Below are 25,000 nucleotides of genomic sequence, written 5' to 3'. Positions count from 1 at the left end.
GGCAGGTAGGCCTGAAATGTCTTCACCATGTTGCTGCTGCTGATTATACTGTTGTTGTTGTTGCTGCTGCTGCTGCTGCTGCCTCCCTCCGGGTTCCTTAGACATCGAACGGCGGCACTGTTGGAAGGGGAAGGCGCTGGTCTCAACAATACGTTGTTACGGCAGCCGGAAGTGCAGGCGAGGCGGGAGATGAGCGGCGAGAGAAAGAAGTGCCAGACGCAGGGACAATCTCGGCAACGCACTGGTGGGCCTAGGTCCTGGTCGGCTGCAGGAGCGTAGTGGCTTGGGGAATCCACGACCGGGCAACGACTTGGGAAATAGTAGAAGTGGTATTGAGTAGATTCTAACGACTGGAGTAACTCGTAACCTTGGACCAGTCGTTTACGACGGGGGTATTGGTAATAGACTGGATACACAAGAGCAACCGTTGTTTGTAGACAAATGCTTTCGTGAAAACCTTATTCTTATGAGGTTTTAAATATTATATTATTATTATTATTATTATTTTCCCACTTCGAATACGAAAGTGGGTCACAAAAAGACGTCAGGCGAGTGATATATCGTATTCACACAGATAAAAATCCTCGTTGGAGTTTTTATTGTTATGAAGGGTTTTGGTGATAACTTCATTGAAATATGTTAAGACTTTCGGATCCTCCTCGTTCAAATTGAAAAAAAAGAATAGCTATTCCTTGAATATGAATTAGAACAAACGTGACGGAACTTGATCAGTGAAAGTAGGTTAACATTATAAGGACCTTCTGATCTTTTTCCTTATGAAGAAATCCGATTACACTGCAAAACTCCGATGACACAGTAAGAGTATTTGGGAGAATGCTCTTATTATAATATCATCAGAAAGCTATTTATTATCTACCGTTATTACTATAGAATCCACCTCCTGTCTGTTGCACCTTTAATGTATTGATGATGTTGATGGACCACGAAGTGCTGATGAAAGGTTGCCAATGACCTCTGATCTATGAACTCGGTTTGGATTGATCAGGTTGCGGGTCTCAGGTGTGAGGCCGATAGTAGTAAATTACAGCAACCACTGGGTAAGTGAATGAGCTGAGAATTACAAGTGAACGGTTGGTGCATGGACGAACCAAACGTCTGATGAATGAGTGGTTGAGCACGTGCTTAGCGAGCGGCTCCTCGAGGTCAGGACGGGTTGAGAAGTGGATAAATGAATGGATGAAATTATGTATGGTAGAAACAATAATGAAGAATCAATCGGCTTGAACTGGCCTTGGACGGGGATCAGCACATATTATGGAATAATGGATGCACTAGCAATGTCACTATACACAGAAATCCTTCAATCTCCTAAGCAGTGGTAGAAGTGTCGGACGCTTATAGACTAAGCAGGCAAACGGTGGTGATGCCACTACCTTGCTATCAGTATCCGAGCTAGTAGTGCCTGTCGGGTATTGATCCAATCTGTGAGAGAAAAAAAGATGGAAGAGAAAAGATGATGGAAATGGTGAGCAGAGAGGGAGGTAGTAACGATAATGACAACAAAGGACAGCGACGATGACGATAACAATAGCGATAATGGTTGATGGTGAGTGACATGGATAGAAGAAGAATTAGATTGGCTGAGGGATACTGTGTCGGTTGTCACGACATTTAGGGAATGGCAAGCTATACGGCGTCGACTCGTCTTCAATCACACCAAGTATTGATCGGTGGAGATAAAGATAAAGGGAGTAAATCTGACTCATTAACGAACAACACAAAACAAATGACGTTTCGGCCCTTGGCCTTTATCAAGTAAACACAGAATACATATATATTTATATTAGATTGTCATAATAATATAGGCGAAAATTTGTGTTGTTCGTTCATGAGTCAGATTTACTCCCCATTTACTCTCCATTTTATTGACTCATTTAGGCACCTCTATTTATTAGTTTTATATGGATCGGTGCCCAACAGCCATGAAGCGACATTCAGTATTGTCTCAATTTCACAATTGATCACGGCCCAGTAGCAACCCTATGTATTTCCTGATGGTACATTGTGAAAAAAAAGTAGTCCCTCACAGCCATAAGACCCATGGAGCACAGGTTTTTTCCCGGTCTTTATAGCGTTAAACTAACTATAACAATCGCAATGCTTGCTACCTTTTAGTCAGGAACCAGTCTGTCAAAAAGGACTAATCGCTTGATAACTTAACCACCTGTTGGGTGGACAGAGATGTCAGGGAGATGTCTCGATTGCAACATAAACGAGTGCTCTACCAACTGAACAATAGGAATCCTAATTCAGAAATAATAATAATAATAATAATAATAATAATAATAATAATAATAATAATAATAATAATAATAATAATAATAATAATAATAATAATAATAATAATAATAATAAGTACCGCGCAATCTTCACCATCATCATCAGCAGCAGCATCATCACCATCACAATGACTTTCATCATCATCATCATCATCATCATCATCATCATCATCATCATCATCATCAGAAGCAACAGCAAGAGAAACATCAGCATAGCCTGTCACAAAGTGCGCACGTAAACCGTATGCTTATGTAGCGCAGTTTGCAACCTTGTTTATGTGTGCTATATTCAAGCTACGACACCGATCAATAACCAAACACAATACGTTGATAAAGGTTTTGAAGCTAAATGAAGATATATTTTATTACAATATAACAAAGATATTATGAGATATGAAGATGAAATGATAGATGTCATAAGTATGAAATCAAATGGATGGATGACAAATTGATGGAGATGGTGTGATGATGAATATGATATGAAAGCGATATGAAAATATATAATTAAATCAATTAATTATCAATACTTTACCAAACCGCTACCACATCAGACAATCTCACAGATAGGTTGCAACCATCACAGTCATACAGGCAACTAATAATTAACTAACTAACTAAACACAATCCAGACGTGTAGAAGAAAGCCAAAAGAGTGTCCTTGATATTCAACAAAAACTGTAAGGTTGTTCTAATATTGTTAATTTGTCTCTTCTTGAAATTGTTCTGATTTCACAGTATTCATAAACAGATCAATTGTTTCTCAATGTTCTGATATTAAAATAAGCAAATGGTTCTTCACAGGTAACTTATAAAACAGGCAAATGTTCAGTTTCTATTAGTGTCAAGCTATGAGCGTATAGCCTAAAGTTGGCTTGTTAAAGCCCAGCCTCCAACGGCTCATTCACAGAGCCGAACAGATTATTGAAATCACAAATTAAGTCTACACAAGACTCTAATCAAACTCTACACAAGAGTTATAACACAACTTGATTCAGCTCAAACTTTGAGCACCACAAAGTCTACACAAGACTTAAATCACACTCTACACAAGAGTTAACACAAAACGTGTTTCAGCTCGAACTTTGAGCACTACAAAGTCTACACAAGACTTTAATCCAACTCTACACAAGAGTTAAACAAATGAGCCTAAAAGACTCCGCTGTGGTTATCGCTTAGAGACTATGAGCCTAAAAGACTCCGCTGTCTGGTCTCTTTTGAGACAATGAGCCTAAAAGACTCCGCTGAGTGGTCTGAAGAAACTGCTCAAAACTCTGGCATTTATAGGCAAAAATCAAGCAAACGAAGCAAAATTCTACCCACACAAACGGATGTTAGTCATATCCGTAAACATCTGAAATTCCTTAAAACTCCCCCAGATTCCATAATCATGGACAACAACAACCCATCCTGATACCGGACATCCTCATATCAAGGATAAATAAATTCGTCAGCCCCATAGTTACGAGATATCAATCAAGCCATACCATAACAAAGTCACTCCCGTAGAATACAGGGATCCTACTTTGCTTATAAGTTTACGGAGAAAACAAGATTGATGCCTTTCTCACAATAACACCCACACTACGTAGTTTAATTCAAACTTCCGGGCCATAGGTGCATGATCTGATACGACCTGTATCAACAAAAGAAGGGTTGTTCCGGAGGGATTACAATAACAACAACAACTAATACTACGACGACGTACATCCTGTCGTAAACTGACGCCTACACGGAAGCATTTCGTTACATATCTCCCCCCTAAGACTAAATTTGGTACAACATTTAGTTAGATCATCGAAATGCCTCAAGATCACATCGATCTCGACAATTATTTGGGCTCATGGTTGTCCCTTCCTTCAACAGACAACATCGGCATCACACATCCACACTTCAACTCCACCTTGCCGTGTGTCATGCATTTCGGTGGTTCATGATCCTTGTTTTCGTCAAAACATGGAAGTCGAGGACTCTTAACAGTGGGAGCATGAGTAAATGATCGAATGTCACTTGTCATACTGTCGTTGTTGGAGGAAGCCTGACACTCCGACTTTAACCTAAGCAGTTCAAGCTCTTTCTCCATCAGAGCTTCTTGTCTTTGAGCTCGTGCTCTGCTTATCTCCTCCTCTTCTTTGGCACGTTCTCTCTCCTTCTCTTTTCTCTCTTCATCTTCTTGTAACTGGGCTGTCACCCAAGCACGGAGATCTTCACCCCTTAACTCCAATTTTTCTCCAAGTTTAATTAATCTTTCCACATCCATCTCTAAGACAATTAATCGAACCAATTCAAATTCAAATAAACAACTTCAATATGTTTATCAACACTGTTGCCGTAAATGTTACTTTCACGTAGAATAAAGTGGTATTACAAGTAACCTTATTAACGATATGCGGTCAATATAGATCCCAAAACAGATTCAAAACAGGCAATTAATACCGATTCCTACACGGAATTCAACATTGATCTATATATATAGACTCAATATATAAAATCAAAACAAATTTACTCCAGGTCCTAACACAGAACCAACGCTTCACCCAGATTCCTACACAGAACTCAAAACATCGACTTAATATAGACGCATATTAGAGTCAAAACAACTGATTTAATACAGGTCCTCACACGGAACCAACGCTTCACCCAGATTCCCCACACGGAATCAACAAAATAGCTTCACCCAGATTCCCCACACGGAATCAACAAAATAGCTTCACCCAGATTCCCCACACGGAATCATAAAAACTATCTTCACCCAGATTCTTTCTCAGAATCAACAAAATAACTTCACCCAGATTCTTTCTCAGAATCAACAAAATATCTTCACCCAGATTCTTTCTTAGAATCAACAAAATATCTTCACCCAGATTCTCTCTTAGAATCAACAAAATATCTTCACCCAGATTCTCTCTTAGAATCAACAAAATATCTTCACCCAGATTCTTTCTTAGAATCAACAAAATGTCTTCACCCAGATTCTCTCTCAGAATCAACAAAATATCTTCACCCAGATTCTTTCTTAGAATCAACAAAATGTCTTCACCCAGATTCTCTCTCAGAATCAACAAAATATCTTCACCCAGATTCTCTCTTAGAATCAACAAAACATCCTCACCCAGATTCTTACTTAGAATCAACAAAATATCTTCACCCAGATTCTTACTTAGAATCAACAAAATATCTTCACCCAGATTCTCTCTCAGAATCAACAAAATATCTTCACCCAGATTCTTACACAGAATCAACAAAATGTCTTCACCAAGATTCTTCCTTAGAATCAACAAAATATCTTCACCCAGATTCTCTCTTAGAATCAACAAAATATCTTCACCCAGATTCCTACACGGAATCAAATTAACCCAACAACCACCTTCGTTCCTTACAAAAGGGAGAGGGGGGAAAATGGAGGCTTTACAGCGCGAGTACCGCTTACGCGCTAAGTCAGTGATCCGTATCACTATGTCAGATGACTGACAACTTAGAACCGAACAAATGAAAATTACCAGAATAACTTGTATTACACCTTGCGTATAATGACAGTCTTATAACCATTAAATGGATACCAATTTGCTTTAAGCTCAAAGATATTATCTATCTCAAGTTTCAAACAACTCCCTAACCTGTCTCAACACTTGTTTGGTCGCGATGTCTCTTGAATGCACAACAATAAGAATCCCACTTCTGACACCAAATTATGTCACAAAGTGCGCACGTAAACCGTATGCTTATGTAGCGCAGTTTGCAACCTTGTTTATGTGTGCTATATTCAAGCTACGACACCGATCAATAACCAAACACAATACGTTGATAAAGGTTTTGAAGCTAAATGAAGATATATTTTATTACAATATAACAAAGATATTATGAGATATGAAGATGAAATGATAGATGTCATAAGTATGAAATCAAATGGATGGATGACAAATTGATGGAGATGGTGTGATGATGAATATGATATGAAAGCGATATGAAAATATATAATTAAATCAATTAATTATCAATACTTTACCAAACCGCTACCACATCAGACAATCTCACAGATAGGTTGCAACCATCACAGTCATACAGGCAACTAATAATTAACTAACTAACTAAACACAATCCAGACGTGTAGAAGAAAGCCAAAAGAGTGTCCTTGATATTCAACAAAAACTGTAAGGTTGTTCTAATATTGTTAATTTGTCTCTTCTTGAAATTGTTCTGATTTCACAGTATTCATAAACAGATCAATTGTTTCTCAATGTTCTGATATTAAAATAAGCAAATGGTTCTTCACAGGTAACTTATAAAACAGGCAAATGTTCAGTTTCTATTAGTGTCAAGCTATGAGCGTATAGCCTAAAGTTGGCTTGTTAAAGCCCAGCCTCCAACGGCTCATTCACAGAGCCGAACAGATTATTGAAATCACAAATTAAGTCTACACAAGACTCTAATCAAACTCTACACAAGAGTTATAACACAACTTGATTCAGCTCAAACTTTGAGCACCACAAAGTCTACACAAGACTTAAATCACACTCTACACAAGAGTTAACACAAAACGTGTTTCAGCTCGAACTTTGAGCACTACAAAGTCTACACAAGACTTTAATCCAACTCTACACAAGAGTTAAACAAATGAGCCTAAAAGACTCAGCTGTGGTTATCGCTTAGAGACTATGAGCCTAAAAGACTCCGCTGTCTGGTCTCTTTTGAGACAATGAGCCTAAAAGACTCCGCTGAGTGGTCTGAAGAAACTGCTCAAAACTCTGGCATTTATAGGCAAAAATCAAGCAAACGAAGCAAAATTCTACCCACACAAACGGATGTTAGTCATATCCGTAAACATCTGAAATTCCTTAAAACTCCCCCAGATTCCATAATCATGGACAACAACAACCCATCCTGATACCGGACATCCTCATATCAAGGATAAATAAATTCGTCAGCCCCATAGTTACGAGATATCAATCAAGCCATACCATAACAAAGTCACTCCCGTAGAATACAGGGATCCTACTTTGCTTATAAGTTTACGGAGAAAACAAGATTGATGCCTTTCTCACAATAACACCCACACTACGTAGTTTAATTCAAACTTCCGGGCCATAGGTGCATGATCTGATACGACCTGTATCAACAAAAGAAGGGTTGTTCCGGAGGGATTACAATAACAACAACAACTAATACTACGACGACGTACATCCTGTCGTAAACTGACGCCTACACGGAAGCATTTCGTTACATAGCCCTTATCGTCTTCTTCGTGACTATTAAAGATCTAAAAATAGTTCATCTCCATTATGCTCCTGACCACAAGGCCTGTACCTACTAATAACCAGAAAGTACACTCAGCTCACTGAACCCTGGTCCAAAATAGGGAAAAATATGGAGTGACATAATATTGGTGTTCCAGTCCTGGATACGCACCACGAGTAAACAGTTCTAAAACCATGTCAAAAACTAGAGGTGCTTAACCCATTCAACCCTAACACCGACTATATCCGTAGTTTACCCGGGTTACTTTTACCCCATGCCTATTTATTACAATTTTCTGACACAACTTATAGGCGTAGTATCAAAGCTAATGTTTTTAGTTTTTACATGTTAATTTTAGTTGAATAAAATGATCTATGTACCTGCTTAATATTTTAATACTTTTTTTTCCCCAATTTTGAAAAGTAACAAAATTTTCTAGGATTGAGTTGAGTGAGTTAACCACGAGCCAATAAGATGGATAGAAAGATAAAGTGAGTAAATGTGACTCATATACAAGGGAACAACACAAAACAAACGACGTTTCGGCCTTTGTCGTTTGTTTTGTGTTGTTCCTGTATATATATATATATGAGTCACGTTTACTCACTTTATCTTTCTGTCAATAAAACCTTGTCCAACGATTATACAATACCGATCCTATTAATATTCTTAGAACGATCGCTTATGGATGGAAGACAAATCGCGAGTTAAATTGTGTGTGTGTGTGTGTGTGTGTGTGTGTGTGTGTGTGTGTGTGTGTGGCGTGCGTGTTGTTGTCTGCTTTTTATTGTTGCTGATTGTTACTTAATGGAAGAGGAAAGTGGGGGAGGTAATTCACAAGCAAGTTGTGTTTAGTTTTTCAACGCGCACGGTAACTCAAATAAATTCACACAATCGAAACAAATCGATGATGATGATGATGATGATGATGATGATGATGATGATGATAACGATGATGATGATGATGATGATGACGATGACGATGATAACGATGATGTGCCAAAATTAATTACGCCATTAAAAAGGGTCCACTAAACCTACATACTCCGTCCGTTCACATCAGGAAACATCATTACAACTTTTGAAATCGTTCATAAATCTCCCCCAGCACCGCTGTCTGGCGATGTCATGTTGTTAATTTCCGATCTGGCATGAACATGAACACCACCGCCACCAACCACCACCCAGCAATATCATCACCAACAAAATCATCGTCATGTCACCATCGATCTCTACGCCCCCTGCCCTTGTGCTCATACACAAACACACCGCCTACGCGAAATAATACCACGTAAATATGGTACCAACAGGCTGGAATTCCTTTAATATTGGTAATTCATAATTTACGGCATGCTGAAAAAAGTCTTATTTAACATTTTGGTAAGAAAACTTTTACATCATCCATCAATTTATCAGTTGATTAAAATTAATTGCCAACAATGATTAGGTCCCGGCGACTTTAACGTAGTCACGGAGTTAATTCACTCAATCCTGGAGATTTTTGCTACTTTTCAAATTTGGAAAAAAAAATGTATTAAAAATGAGCATGTGCATAGATAGTTTTATTCAACTACCATTAACATGCAAAAACTAAAAACATTAGCTTTGATACTACGCCTATAATTTGTCTCAGAAAAATATAATAAATAGGCATAGGGTAAAAGTAACCCGGGTAAACTACGGATATAGTCGGTGCTAGGGTTGAGTGAGTTAAGACTTTTGGCGGGTGGAGATCATTCAAATTGATAAGTAATTTAGAATACGTATAATGCAAACATTGCTGCCTGAAGCTCGAAGAAATAAATAACAATAGTAACATATGACGTGGACGTTTGGGGTTTCCCCTTTGTCAATAAAACACGATGAAAGATACACCAAAGACGAATGAGAGATTAGAGGATGGTGCTATTTTGGCGTGTCCCTCATTCGTCTTTGTTGTTTCATTCATCACGTTTTGTTGACAAAGGGGGGAAAACCCGAAACGTCCACAACATTTGTCTTCACAAGTTAAACCAAAGCTTCCATTCCGTTTTATTATTTATTTATCTATTTATTTTAGGTAAAAACGGTGACATTTTTAATGCACAATATGTAAAAAGACGATGTGTCAGTGGGAGGCCCATCAGTTCTATCCCGAATAAACAGCCGTGAGGCATTTCAAAACTGAAGCTTTTGACTGCGTATATGAAAATTCAAATTCATAATTTATAGCGCAAACTAAACTTCTCTTTCAACTTTTTGGGATGTATTCTTAGACAAATATAAAATGGAAAATTATTTTGATGCAATCAATATTATAGTTTAATTTCAAACCATGGTTACCTTATTTGTTAATGTCAAATACAAAAAAAAAAAATTAATCTAAAAGGAACAGCAATAAGAAAGAAATGCAAACAAACGTTATCACAATTCGTACTTTTATAATGGGATTTTATGTGTCATAAAAGATCGATTGAACTTTTAACAGCAACCATTTTGAAAAAAGAAAAAAAAAAAGACCAAAAATAAACTGAAAGAAAATATATTAAACAACTAATCCATACCAAATAAAAATTATAAAAAAGCAAATAATCAAGAAGGAAATCAACCTTCTAAATCTCATTTCCATCGTGAAAATCGATTTATTTCATGTTGTTGACAATGACTAATCCTTTCAGCGACAAGAAAATTATGCAAGCAAAATAGAAGAAAAAGATTATGTCCCTCTACTTTTTTTTTAAGATCTCAAAATTTAAATAGAAATGACAAAAAACGCCAATTATCAAGTTCAATACAGTACTCGCCGGATTCTTACACGCTCTCGGGAGAAGCCAAAAAGCGTGCTAGAATCCGAGCGTGCCGACGAGATCTGATGCTCATGGAAGGTAAACAATACATTTGTTCACCCAGCTCAGAGCATCGTGTGGCTATGTGGTCTTGTGGTATGACGCTCGCTTTCGGATCGGAAGGTCCTGGGTTCGAGCCTCGCTCGGCGCTTGAGTCCTTGGAGAAGGCTCTTTACTCACAGTCTCTCACCGTACTCAGGTGCAAAATGAGTACCTGGCCGTTAACAGCGAAAAATTGTAATATCGCCTGACAGGCGTCATGTCTCGTCCTACATATTATGTGTTGCTGTTGGTCAGGAACCCCTTGTAAAGCGCTTTGAGCACGTTAAGTGGATATTGCGCTATATAAAAGCTCAATATAGAATCTAGCCAGTAATGTACAAAGAGCAGACTTCTTCGAAGTCTTGGCTTGAAGAATTTGTGAGATCGTCATTTTTCATCAATGTCTTTTTCAATCCCACCGTTTTAACCGAATATTGAAGACTGACGTGTGTATCATTTACGCGGAATCTCCATCTCCGTGTCCACAGAATCAGTACTTAAGAAGGCAATGTTATGGCATCCGATATAGGGAATGAGATTAGTGGAAGAGCAGCGTCCCTTGATTGGACGTCACCCATAGTCTGTGACGTCACCGAAAGAAAAGTTATTAGAGAGCGAACGTCATGTTGGTTGTGCGCATGCGTCTCTCGTCCTCGCTTCCGGTGAAAGCGGCTTGAGACACTTCAAAACCAAATTGACGTTCTCTCTGTAAGAAGACGTCCAATCAAGGGACGCTACTCTTCCGCTAATCTCATTCCCTATAGGGTTACTGTCGTTACCATCGGTGCTACGTGTTCCGTTAGGCGAGATGGTAGTGAAAAGTAATGACATCCAATTCAGTATTGAATTATGAAAAAGGCAATTGCGTTATGGGAAGATAGGGACATCGAGATCTATATATATATTGAAGACGACGAAACTTGATGAGATGATAATGATACGATGATGATGAATACGACGAGTATGATGATGATGATGATGATGATAATGATGATGACGATGACGATGACGATGATGATGATGATCATCATCATCATCATCATCATCATCATCATCATGATCATGATGATGATGACGATAAATAAATTCCTTTATTCATCCCAACGAGGAAATTTGTCTAACGGTCGGTTCCAATGGAAGACTGGACTGGAATAACCCAGGCGTCAACCGCGGTGCAGCGCCGCATAGTGAGCTACAGCTAAGGTGAGGTGACTTGCTCAAGGCCACACAGCGAGGCGGGTAGTCCAACTCGGTACATTTTGGGTAAAAAGCAAAGACCGTACCGCAGAGCCAAGCTGGTGGTGGTGATGATGATCCGCCTCCTCCTCCTCCTTCTACTACTACTACTACTACTACTACTACTACTACTACTACTACTACTACTACTACTACTACTACTACTACTACTACTACTACTACCACTACTACTACTACCACCACACCACCACAACAACCATCATAATCATGTTCATAAAAACGATCATACCATTGTCACTCCTTTTGTATGAATCAAGCACCACTTCCAAAAGATTAGATCGCTAAGCCAGGAAGAAGCATGTCAAGCTCAGCGCTGGAGCGAGCTCAATTTTATTTAAATTGTATACGCTAGCAACTACGGCGAGCTCCTCCAACCCGGCTTCCAAAATCCATCATCGTCTTTATTAGCATGGACAGAACGAGGGTAATGAGGAGAGGGAGAGAGAGAGAGAGAGAGAGAGAGAGAGAGAGAGAGAGAGAGAGAGAGAGGGGGGGGGGGCGGAAATGTATATGTAAAAAGGAAGGGAAAGAGATAAAATTTAAAAAAATTTATGAAAGAATGAGAGGAAAAAAATAAAGATATCTAGATACTCAATCTTTTGTTGGTTTTTAAAAACAAAAATCAATCTTATATATATATATATATATATATATATATATATATATATATATATATATATATATATATATATATATAAAAATAAATTATAAAACAAAAACCATGAAATAATAGTGCTCAACTTTAGTATAAAAGGAGCTATTTATAAACATTTGAAATATAATTAAGATAGTTTGACTTTGTTATCGAGCGTTGCTCTCATCATAACAACGTTGTAGAAGTCAAACTATCTTAATTATATTTCAAATGTTTATATATATATATATATATATATATATATATATATATATATATATATATATATATATATATATATATATATATATACTGTAAAACACCAACCTCCAGAGAATCGATTTTCATTTTCTGCAAAACCCATATCAATATCGTAATCATGGAGTAGACCGATCCGATATCAACGAGCGAATGTTCGATGCACCGATAGCTTTGAGGGGAACCCAGACAACAGGTGTGATTTAACCTTGTAGTCGATCTGACGTCAACAGGCTGCCTTGAATAATGTAATCCACACGGGATCTAAACCAAAACACTTCGTATCCAATAGAGAGAGAGGCTGATTATTTCTATCACCATTACGTAAGCAAAGCATGCCAATATATACTGACAAAGACAAAACAAAAAGGGAAAAAAACAAAAACAAAAACAAAAAAATTCACATTTTGGCTAGAGAACTTTATTCCTGATCTCGCTGATAGACATATATATTTTTTTTTTCAGCTTATAAAAAATTCAGGAGCGCGTTAATAGGCCGTTATGTAAACATTCTATGGTGTAAACAAAACAAAACAAAAATCCCGAACAACAACAACAATGAAAGTTACAAAATAGGGAAAAATAACTCTCCCTTCTTTCCTGGACAGAACACTTTTACTTCAAATATCGATGGCAAAATGAGTCGCAACTTGTGAGATTATTATTATATTATAAAGTCTTCTGACATGTATCCGGCTAAGGAATGTTTGTGAATTTGCAAGACCATTTTCATTGATCGGAAGTAGAAATTACAAAACAAAACAAAATCTGGTCACAATAATAATGTGTTTTATCAGTGGATGGAAGTGTGACCCTGCGTCCCACAGACATTTTCTTATGAAACATAAGTAAATTAATAATATAGATGAAACGCATTTGACGAAATATAATTTATGTAATTTTTCCAACTTTAAGTGAGATCCGATTTTGACCTCATTCGATCTAACAAACTGTAAACAGTAATAGTTTAACACAAGTATATATATATATATATATATATATATATATATATATATATATATATATATATATATATATATATATATATATATACATCTATCTTATCACAGAGGGGACTTAATTCTTTTATCTTTCATTTTCATTCTTCCTTCTATCTCTCTTCCGACAGAAACGAATGTCTTTCGATAATGGATTTTCATTGATGTAACTTTGAACGTGCCACAGCACACATGCATGTTTTTGTTGGTTCTTTGCCTCTGTTCTTTGTTTGTTTTTTGTTTTAAGCCTATTGTTTGAAAACATTGCGGGTTGAAAGAATTTCACCTTGGCAAATTGGTGCCAAATATTGGATACAGTCCAACCTAGCTAAGGCATTGAGAGTGAGAAGAAAAAAAAATAAAAAATAATAAAAATAAAGAAATTAAGACTTGCCACATTCTGTCCTGCTCTGACAAAACCATTTTTTCTTTAATCATTAATCTAATGGCCATAACACTTTTTTTTAACTTCAAATATCCATCTATCAAATTGACCCATAAAGCTGCTCAACTTGACACTTCAAAGAAGCCTCTAGGCTGAGCCATTTTGACATGTTAGGGTCATCTTAATCGATCGATATCTAAAGTTAACGTTTCCTAGTCTTAATGAAACAAAAAGACGTGTTTTGTCGGGGTAGGGTAGCATTGCATTCTGAATTTCGAGTTGACTATCTGCTACGTCCTAATGGTCTGATCGTTTCGATATAGCCTTACAACATTCTTCAGAAAACTGTTAAAACAAAAGTAGGGCTTTTATCATAGAGTCATAGGCAGAATTTTTAGAAAGGAGAAACATTTCGCGGCTTCCGCAAACGCACATTTTATTATAAATAAAGTGGAGCAATATGGCCCCCTTAATGACAATACTGGTAAAATATATGGCTTCACCTTCAATTCTTTTTCTTTTCTATTGTGAAATAACTCATTGCCTTTTTTTAATCTCCTTATTTGAATATCCCTTTTTGTCCTCTATTTCTTTTGGACAAGAAAGCTTCCCCTTCTCATGGGTAGAAGACTCTTTTGGACAAGAAAGCTTCCCTTTCTCATGGGTAAAAGACTCTTTTAGACAAGAAAGCTTCCCCTTCTCATGGGTAAAAGACTCTTTTAGACAAGAAAGCTTCCCCTTCTCATGGGTAGAGGACTCTTTTGGACAAGAAAGCTTCCCTTTCTCATGGGTAGAAGACTCTTTTGGACAAGAAAGCTTCCCCTTCTCATGGGTAGAAGACTCTTTTGGACAAGAAAACTTCCCCTTCTCATGGGTAGAAGACTCTTTTGGACAAGAAAGCTTTCCCCTCTCTTAGGTAGAAGACTTTTGGACAAGAAAGCTCCCCCTCTCTCGGTAAAAGACTCTTTTAGACAAGAAAGCTTCCCCTTCTCATGGGTAGAAGACTCTTTTGGACAAGAAAGCTTCCCCTTCTCATGGGTAGAAGACTCTTTTGGACAAGAAAGCTTCCCCCTCTCATGGGTAGAGGATAAAGGACCAATTATGTCCTCCTCAATTGTCCCGGTCACAACAAAGGACAACAAGGATATAATAATATAACAGGCGATGATGTATACACCGTTTGAAACTAAAGCAAAGAACGTGTCTATAATATAGTCCAATGAAATACAACCAAACAATATCACAATGAAATTATAGTAATCCAAATCGAATAATGAATGTTAAAAATTTCAAAACAAAAAAAAACAAAACAAATCCGGCCTGTTAAAGAGTTGGGCATGAACTGACGAGTCACGTGATTCTATTCAATTGTACCCCATTCGGAATTGGTATACGAGGTAGAGTTATTAACATACAAATCATACTATAAAAAGGAACAAAAGTGTTAAAGAACTAATCTCTTGCAACCAGACTGTTTCTAATGATTTTTGAAGATGTATTGAAACTACTGAGGGGCCTGGAGCCCACACTGCAGAAAACAGCCTTGAAATAGCGGATTTTATATATGTGCTAAAAGCGCTTTGTAAGGGGCCCCAAGCCACGAGCAACACCTAACAAGGAACGAAGTTGATGACAGTCAACTCAACGTTATTACTTTTAGACAGCCAGTTAATGATACGTTCTCAATAAATTATATCCACCGGACAATAAACGTTAAAGGTTACACAACGGTTTTGTGTGTCGGTAGGTTTAAATTGGCTGGTGGATGTTGTGAGTATTTTACCTAAACACATAACATCAATACGAAATGGCACGGCGCCTGTAAGGGCACTTACAATTTACTTTCTTTCGACAGGGAAGTGACAAAATGCTGATACTAACCAGGTACTCATCCAACACATGATAACTGTGAGAGAATGTGAGTAAAGAGCCTTTTAAGCGGGACTCCACTCCAGGCGCCTCCAGCTCCGACGGAGTGTCTCATACCATAAGACAACAACGCACGCGAACAAACATATTTAAAGTCATCGTCAAACAAAGAAAGAATGGTGAACACAAAATAATGAAGTTCGCGAGTAGTGTACCAACCATCTGTTCTTTATATTTGTTTGATAAGGACAATCGGCATAAATACGAAATATGACTCCCTCTCTAGTGATTCGGAATAGAGATATCAGGGGATATTATAGTTATATAGATTATATAATTCGGAAACGCACTCTGAAAAACCCTTTAAAAATTAATTCACAAGCACTAAAAATCTTTAGTTTAGCATACGCCTAATAAATATGAAAAGGCTGGACTCTTTTACAATACTCTCGAATGACATATCATCTGCCCTTGAAATGAATATGTAAATATATGAATGGTATAAAACTCCCCGCAAGCAGGTGGATCGGATAGCGGAAATAACATGTATAATTAATATAAAATGGCCAAATGTGACTTAAAAAGCAAGACAGATTTCATGCGCACCGCAGAGGATCGTGATTCGTGGAGACAACTGACCGCCGGCAACGTACTCAAGAGTACTACAAGCCACGATGGATGATGATGAATTAATATATGAAAAATATGATCTTGGAAACGAATTCACTGAAGTTCATAAGAGATTCTAAAGGCAACATCGATTTGAAAAAGATGCGAATAAAAGAATTAAACCTCTTTCCAACCCTCGACAAAATTTAAAATTAAATTTACAAATTTACTCAAATAAATCGAAAGAAACAACAACAACAACAAAAAAAGCCAGAAGAGGAAAAAAAAACACGTGATAAAATTCAACAATTTGACAGATGCCGAAGTGAGGTAAAATTGTGTATAATTTAATTAGAAAATCAATGCCAGATGGGCCTTCCCTTCTGTGGATGGAGAGTGGTTGGAGAAGAGGAGGAAACGTCAAGAGAACATGCGACAACTGAACTCGCAATTCAAAGTAATGTGTTGTTGTTGTCCATAGCCAAGAGGCCCGTACTGCCCGTACAACGACAAAACGCTTCTTTTCATTTTCATTCGCCAGAAAACATTTATTTATTTCATGATAAATCGATATTTTTAAATTCCATCGATAGATAATAAATTTAAGGTGTTAAAAGGCGGGGGTGGGTGGTGATTGTTGTTTATTATGTTGGGTTGTTTTTTTTTTTTGTTTTTTGTTTTTTTTTTTTTGTTTTTGTTTTTTTTTTGTTTAGGGGGGGGGTGGTTCTTTGTTTTTTAAAGTGATAAAGATCCCATAAGAAACGGAAAACTGGAACAGAGCACTGGCCGTCAGAACCAGACCCGGCTACCCGATTACAGCGAGCATTAGCGGAATTTGAGAAGAAGGAAAGAGAGAGGGGGAGAGAGAGAAAGAGAGAGAGAGAGAGAGAGAGAGAGAGAGAAAGAGAGAGAGTGTGTGTGTGTGTGTGTGTGTGTGTGTGTGTGTGAGTGTGTGTGAGAGAAAACTGGATGCGTAGTCAAGCCAATAACGTTGATTATAGGTCATCGGGAAGAGCCATTCAGCATTGACTGGATAGCTGAATAGATTAGATCTAGCGGAAAGTACTTTGTAATAACAGATTAGCGTCCGATCCAAATGGTAGCAATAGATTCTAAAGCAGCATGAATCGTGATAAAATTCAGTTCCACTAGCTCTATACATTATTTAAAGAAAGAAACCGTATTAAACCGTAGCCATTGTTAACTTATAGCCTGACAATGACCAAAAAAATGACGTCAAAATGCCAGTCTTTGGCCACAAAAGAAAACAAATCGAGAGTTGTATTCAATAGTTCAATCAATGAGACCACTTGTTTCCATGAGCTCTACTAACGACAACTCACTAGGCGGTGAAAAAAAACCCCAAATAATAACGTCAAAATGCCAGTCTTTTTTTGGGTTTCAGTGTCAGGCTATAGATAGAATGCGCTTGGCCAAGGAGTTCACAACATTGCCATCCGGAAGTATAACGGACCAACACACAAACTCTGTGTAACCATGAACTTTTATAGTCTGGTTAATACAGTTTAGTGAGAACAACTCACAAACGGGGATGGCAAAAACAATAACAAAGGCCTGATTTACGTCATCTGCATACTATCTATAACTTAACGATGAAACCCTGAGGAAAGGACGGCCGATGATAGCTCGCTCGCCATTTCAAAGAGCAGCTGCTGTTCGTAAAAGGTGAAAGTCCCGGTCATGGCCGGGCCTCATCGGGCCTCATTAACCCATTGGCATTACACACAGATTACCTGAGTGGCACTGGGGTCGAGTATTCTGTCTGGGACATGCGCATATTATCCATATATTTTAAAATGTCAATGAATATTGCAGTCGGTTAATTCGTTTTAAACGGGTAAAAACGGATATTAAACAAAATGTCGGTTTGACGTAAGCAAATAAAATAATAATAATAATAATAATAATAATAATAATAATAATGATGATGATGATGATGATGATGATGATGATGATGATGATGATGATGATGATGATGATGATGATGATGATGATGATGATGATGATGATAATAATAATAATAATAATAATAATAATAACAATAAATAATAATAATAATAATAATAATAATAATAATAATAATAATAATAATAATAATAATAATAATAATGATAGGCAATGTGTTAACAAAAAGAAAATAAAAGAAGAAGGAGGAAAAGTTCTATGTCTCTAATTACAACAACATAAGGCACACCACAAGTCTCACATATGTCAGGTAGGGAAAGAAAGAATATATGATAGTTTTTAATTTAAAAAACAAAAAACACTTGTGAAATAGGATGAGAGCGGTAGTGATACACAGCAATAGAGAAAGAAATGAAAATAAATCGAGAGATCGACAGTTATAGATCGATAGATAGATAGATAGATAGATAGATAGATAGATAGATAGATAGATAGATAGATAGATAGATAGATAGATAGATAGATAGATAGATAGATAGATACAGAAGATAGATAGATAGATAGATAGATAGATAGATAGATAGATAGATAGATAGATAGATAGATAGATAGATAGATAGATAGATAGATAGATAGATAGATAGATAGATATAGAAATACAGATAGATAGAAAAGATAGAGAAAGAGAGAGAGAGAGAGAGAGTGAGGGAGAGAGAGAGAGAGAGAGAAAAGAGAAAGAGAGAGAGAGAGAGAGAAAGAGAGAGAGACAGAGAGAGAGAAAGAGAGAGAGAAAGAGAGAGAGAGAGAGAGAAAGAGAGAGAGAAAGAGAGAGGGGGAGAGAGAGAAAGAGAGAGAGAGAGAGAGAGAAAGAGAGAGAGAGAGAGGGAGAGAGAGAGAGAGAGAGGAGAGAGAGAGAAAGAAAGAGAGAAAGAGAGAGAGAGAAAGAGAGGGAAAGAGAGAGAGACTAGAGAGAGAGATAAAGAGAGAGAGAGAGAGAGAGATAGAAAGAGAGAGAGTCAATTTGGAAATGGATCGAGTGGCAATATTTACTGTTTGCATTAGTATTTTGTCTCATGCATTTTCCCCGTCCAGACGTCCATACAAACAATGTAATTTTGCAGCAGCACCAGCACCATGGATGGCAGCAGCACCAGCACCATGGATAGCAGCAGCACCAGCAGCAGCAGCAGCATACACTAACTAAATCAATTGCCACGTGAAATAGAAACATTGCCGTAGCGAGGTGGCGAGATTAAAAGCAAATATCAACTCAATGTGGTATTGAAGAGCCAAGGCCGTGTGTAGATAGATTAAAAGTTCGTTCAATATACAGTTACAGTTTGATTCAAAACACTGAAATAGGTCAGTCAGGCTGGTGTGAAAACAAATGTTGATGATGATGATGATGATGATGATGATGATGATGATGATGATGATGATGATGATGATGATGATGATGATGATGATGATGATGATGATGATGATGATGATAAAGACGATGATTTGTTTGGCAAGTATAGGTTGTTTTGTTTTGTTTTTTTGTTTTTGGACATCACCTTACAGAGAGAACATCAAAATGGTTTTGCGCATGCGTCTCTCTCGTCCTCGCTTTCGGTGAAGTGTCGAGACGCATGCGCACAACCAACATGACGTTCTCTCTCTAATAACTTTTCGGCCGGTGACGTCCAATCAAGGGACGCTACTCTTCCGCTAATCTCATTCCCTATTGCAGAAATCAAACAGCATGAAGTCTGTTATCAAGAGGAAAACCACTAATTGCGACAACCATAATACATACATATATCCACCTAATCCAAGACCCCACATGAATAATCTCCTTACAACATACGTCACCAAAACCTATAATTAGGATTTATTCTCCACCACCTTAATAAATATATAGATATCCCGAGCAGCAAAGAAGGCGACCAGTGACTGATATATACGGAAGTCTATGGTGGACGCCCATGCTCCAATCTGGGGCTTTTTTGTTTGTTTGTTGGTTTTTGTTGTTTTTTTTTGTTTTTTTTTTCACTGGTTTTTTTTTAGCTCGTTTTACTTGTTTGTCTTGTTTTGTTTTTTGATTTGTTTGTTTGTTTTTTTGGGGGTTTTTTGTTTGTTTTTTGTTTGTTTGTTTTTTTGTTGTTTTTTTTTTTGTTGTTTTTTTTTTTTTTGGGGGGAGGGGTTAAAAATACATTAACTGTTAAATATTATGCACTCGACTTACATTCACGTGAATACAAAAAAAGCGACCATGAACTATGACAACTAATACCATACGTATATGTATTATATGTAGTTTTCCACTCCATTGAGGTTTCTGTGCACTGCTCTTCGAAGATTTTCTTTTTTCTCTACGTGATGACCTTGACCTTTTAAAGTGCTTGCTATTAAGGAAATCAAAAACATTCTGATATTCGATCTTTTTAAAACGAAAAAAAGCATTCATCCAAATCCCTTATCGACATTCTAAATAATGTTCAGGTCAAGTTGATCTCAGGCTTTGAATGAAGGCGCGGAAAGATAAAGAAGCAGACTGTATGTGCACAATTGTGACCCCTCGCCTCAAAATGGTATTATGTCGGGATGATAAAGATGCTGAAAATTGAATTTATAGCCAGAAATCTCTAACTTGCGTTGAGTTTATATGTTTTATAGATGAGAATGAATGTTATAATTTAGTGCGCTGAATACCAACAATTCAAAATATTGACCCATATATCTTTAAATTGACTTTTTTAGCATCTGGTTCATCCCGACATAATACCGTTTTGAGACGATGGGTCACAAATAAACAATTATGAATAAGTAGCTGGGTCAAGAAAAAGTGATAAGACATTAAAAAAAAAAAAAGAAAGAAAAAGAAGGGGGGGGGTGTGATTATTTTCGATGTGGTTAAGAGAGCAGGGGTGAGTGGTTGATCAATGGGATTTATATACGGAAAACATTGACAGACTGTGGACATATAAACGATTCCCATTTAAATTACAAATGAGACGAACATGCAGCATTTGGTATACATGTGGCCCAAGAGTGTGAAAAGAGCGGCGGGGAAGTGAAAACTATGCAGTTCAATCAATACACATGGAATGAATTCGAGTCGATTCATAGATAGATAGATAGATAGATAGATAGATAGATAGATAGATAGATAGATAGATAGATAGATAGATAGATAGATAGATAGATAGATAGATAGATAGATAGATAGATAGATAGATTGATAGATAATGCATTTTTCAAAGTATTCACCATTGTCAATGCGCGTTACAATCTTTAAACAAAAATGCGTTAAAATTAGACTCGGTATTATGCACCAACTTCTTTTATGCACCAACTTCTTTAATACACGAAGTTGATGTATGCATACATAGGCTTAATTAATGAAATCAATATTGCTGAGAATGTCTGGTATGAAATGCGCGTGAGTGTGTGCGAGTGAGTATGTGTATTTTTACGAGTGTAAGTGTGAGTGTCTCCCATAATGTTCTATCGCACGGGAGATGATAAATAGTTTTAATATCATCTATAAGAAGATTGGAAGCCTTGCCAAAGATGGATTATAATATCCACTACTTAAACGGTTAGTTTATTTCGATCCTCTTAGAAAGAAAATGGTTATAGAGAAAAAATCGAGAATACCGAAAGAATCGAAGCACTTGTATTGAAAGCCAAATAAAAAGAAGAAGATGGCGTTGACTGGGTCATGTGGCCAGAATGGAAAAAGGGTCACTTCCCAAGACAGCCCATACTGGACAGAAGATGGGAAGAGAAAGCGGGGAAGACCCAAAGAAACCTGGCGAAGGACCATGGAGAAAGAATTAAAGGAAGCAGGCATGTCCTGGAATACAGCCACCGCAAAAGCAGCCGATTGCAAAAAATGGAGATGTCTGGTGGATGCCCTATGTGCCTGAAGGCCCGAAGAGGATTAAGAAGAGAAAGAATCGAACGGGTTGTTTGATCGCGTTTCTTTTAGAGAAATTTGAGACATTTGAGATAGACCTTAAAGTTAAAGTCATATAATCCGCATGGGGGTAAAGTCACATCCATCTAGTAAATAAAGTGCTAAGTGTCACGTCTCGTCCTTCAAGTTGCTATTGGCTCGTAACCATAGACCTCTATTATTATAGAGGGTCATGCAAGTGACCCATTTTGATTTAAACGTTATAAGTATAAGGGGGGGGGGGGGGGGGGGAGGGGGGGAGAGAGAGAGAGAGAGAGAGAGAGAGAGAGAGAGAGAGAGATAGATAGAGATAGAGAGAGAGATAGAGAGAGAGAGAGAGAGAGAGAGAGAGAGAGAGAGAGAGAGAGAGAGAGAGAGAGAGATAGAAAATCAACTTGCGTCTTTAACAGAATGGTGGATCATTCAAAAACAAACAATGATTAGAAAAAGAAGGATTTCGAATAAAAACGAAAGGATTGCAAATAATTATCGTGCCATATTTTTTTGTTTGACTTCATAACATAGAACTTTAATCTAATAATTTTGAATTATAACAGCGCGTTTAAATAGTTTCCACCCATTTACCTAAGAATTATTTTGATGCTGGTGTAAAACGGGATTTCAACACCTCCGAGAAGCGTAAACGAACTTCCACTAATCTGATGCAGGCGGCAATGTTCTATATTGCATTTTATTTACTTAATTATCCATACTTAATTATTTATTCACTTATTTAATAGATATTATTTCACTTATGTATCTATTTATTTATTAATTCATTTATTTTGTAATATTTCTTTTCCTCTTCACGACACGGAAAATGGGAAGTTCTAAAACTTCATGAACTTATAAATTCTACTTGAAAACTTCTAAAAAAATTATGACAAGTTTAAAAGGAAGAAAGAAAAAAAAGAAACAAAATATAAATAAAACAAAAACATTTTTAAAAAGCAGAAGTTTCTGCACGTAATCGTTTTTGCTGGGTAACTCGCCTTGGGGATTTCATTATAACATTGTCGTTTATTATGACAAGGCAAACACACACACACACACTCACACACACACACACACACACACACACACACAAACAAACGAACAAAAGCCCTTAAAAATTACTTTGAACAAAACCAGGACAACCAAGACAAATTTTTTAAAAAATAAAAAATAAAAACTTAACTAATGGTTGAAGGTAATGTAATCAATAATTGTAACCCAGATGAAATCCAAATATTATAAGGAAAAGGCTAGTCGTACTTAATGACGGATAGCCTGCGAGTCTAGGCGTCCTTAAGTACGGCTAGCCACTTCGATATTATAATAGCTCCTTACATCAAAGTGATAAATTTGAAAAGAACGAGCGTTTCAAACAAAAACATTGAGATAATTTTCACACCTGCTTTCGTCACTCATGACGTCTGAGAGTGATGGGGTAGATTGACGAAAGCACCAAGTGTCTAGTATAATCTATAATTCTGACGTATTCTGACAAAATGCGTTCTGCTCACGTTGGGCCACACAGCTTTTACTTGTTATTAAATCGATAGATTAATATGACCCCCCCCCCCCCCCAATTATCAACAAGTTTTCTTTAACCTGAGAATCAAAACAGCCTTCATTATAGTCCTAAATTCAATTGGGGAGAAGAAGAAGAAGAAGAAGAAGAAGAAGAAGAAGAAGAAGAAGAAGAAGAAGAAGAAGAAGAAGAAGAAGAAGAAGAAGAAGAAGAAGAAGAAGAAGAAGAAGAACAACAACAACAACAACAACAACAACAACAACAACAACAACACAAACAACAACGACGACAACAACAACGAGGAGGAGAAGAGGAGGATGGAGGAGGAATTTATAAAGCAAAGAATCGAAAGAAACTGTATTTTAGAAAACCTACAAATTCAAAACCCTAATAATAAAAAAAAAAACGGACACCAATGTCGTAGTAAACAGCAAAATCCTTCAATTAAGACATTTGTCATTTCACTGTTGCTTAAATTAAGACATTTGTCATTTCACTGTTGCTTAAATTAAGACATTTGTCGTTTCACTATATGTCATTCCTGTAAAATGTGCTAATTTTTTTCAACCCGATGTTCCTGATATAAGAAAAAAAATAAAAATACAAACACTAAAAATGGTTTTACACCCCATAAATTATACTTAATTACGTAACTTACATTTCCACAGTCACGGATAAATTGAAAGTGTCCTTTATCTTGGAAATCACAACACGGATCCCTTATTCTTACCAACAATACCAGAAAAATCAGGGCAATGAATCTATTTTTATCTCCTCATTACATCTGGTCTACCTCCTTGCCATGCAACAAAACAAAAAACCCAATGACACTCCATCCAGCACAGTGTGGCGAACAAATTAAACGGTTGAATGCGTCGTGCCAACGCGGCCGTCCAATTCTCATTGTTCCGAATGTCTATTTTTAACGTTTAAATCACTAGATTGCTACAACTTCTGATACAGAACTCTAGTATTAATTTATCACGGTTGCCATGTTCACAAAAAAAAATTCTGTCCATGTTAACAGCAGACCAAACCAAAAAAAAAAAAAAAAAAAATACAAAATGACAAAGTACGACAAGACTATAAATATGTAACCGATCTTCTGAAGACGGTATTAGACGGTATTTTATCAGTGAACATGATTGCATTAAATTTAATAATAATCAGTGCTGGTGGTGACAAAAAGGGGAAAAGGAGGAAAATTAT

At 36.9% G+C, this 25,000-nt stretch overlaps 1 protein-coding gene across 6 annotated transcripts in view; it reads right to left on the bottom strand.

Annotated features, from left to right (window-relative positions):
* Positions 1-25,000, bottom strand: part of LOC144968978 (protein yippee-like 1) — a 110,526-nt gene that overhangs the window by 42,263 nt on the left and 43,263 nt on the right. For all 6 annotated transcript variants that reach the window (XM_078907885.1, XM_078907886.1, XM_078907888.1 and 3 more), the window contains one exon: positions 1-1,443. This exon is cut by the window's left edge and continues 76 nt beyond it. In XM_078907885.1, coding sequence (XP_078764011.1) covers positions 1-29 — 29 coding nt within the window. In that variant the 5' untranslated portion in view covers positions 30-1,443. The remainder of the gene's footprint in view (positions 1,444-25,000) is intronic.

Source organism: Berghia stephanieae, chromosome 3 (assembly GCF_034508935.2).
Source record: "Berghia stephanieae isolate SIO BIC M18660-M18661 chromosome 3, UCSD_Bste_1.3, whole genome shotgun sequence".
In the NCBI taxonomy this organism is placed as follows: domain Eukaryota; kingdom Metazoa; phylum Mollusca; class Gastropoda; order Nudibranchia; family Aeolidiidae; genus Berghia; species Berghia stephanieae.
Note: the sequence above shows the minus strand (reverse complement) of the source record. Positions and strands in the feature narration are given on the sequence as shown.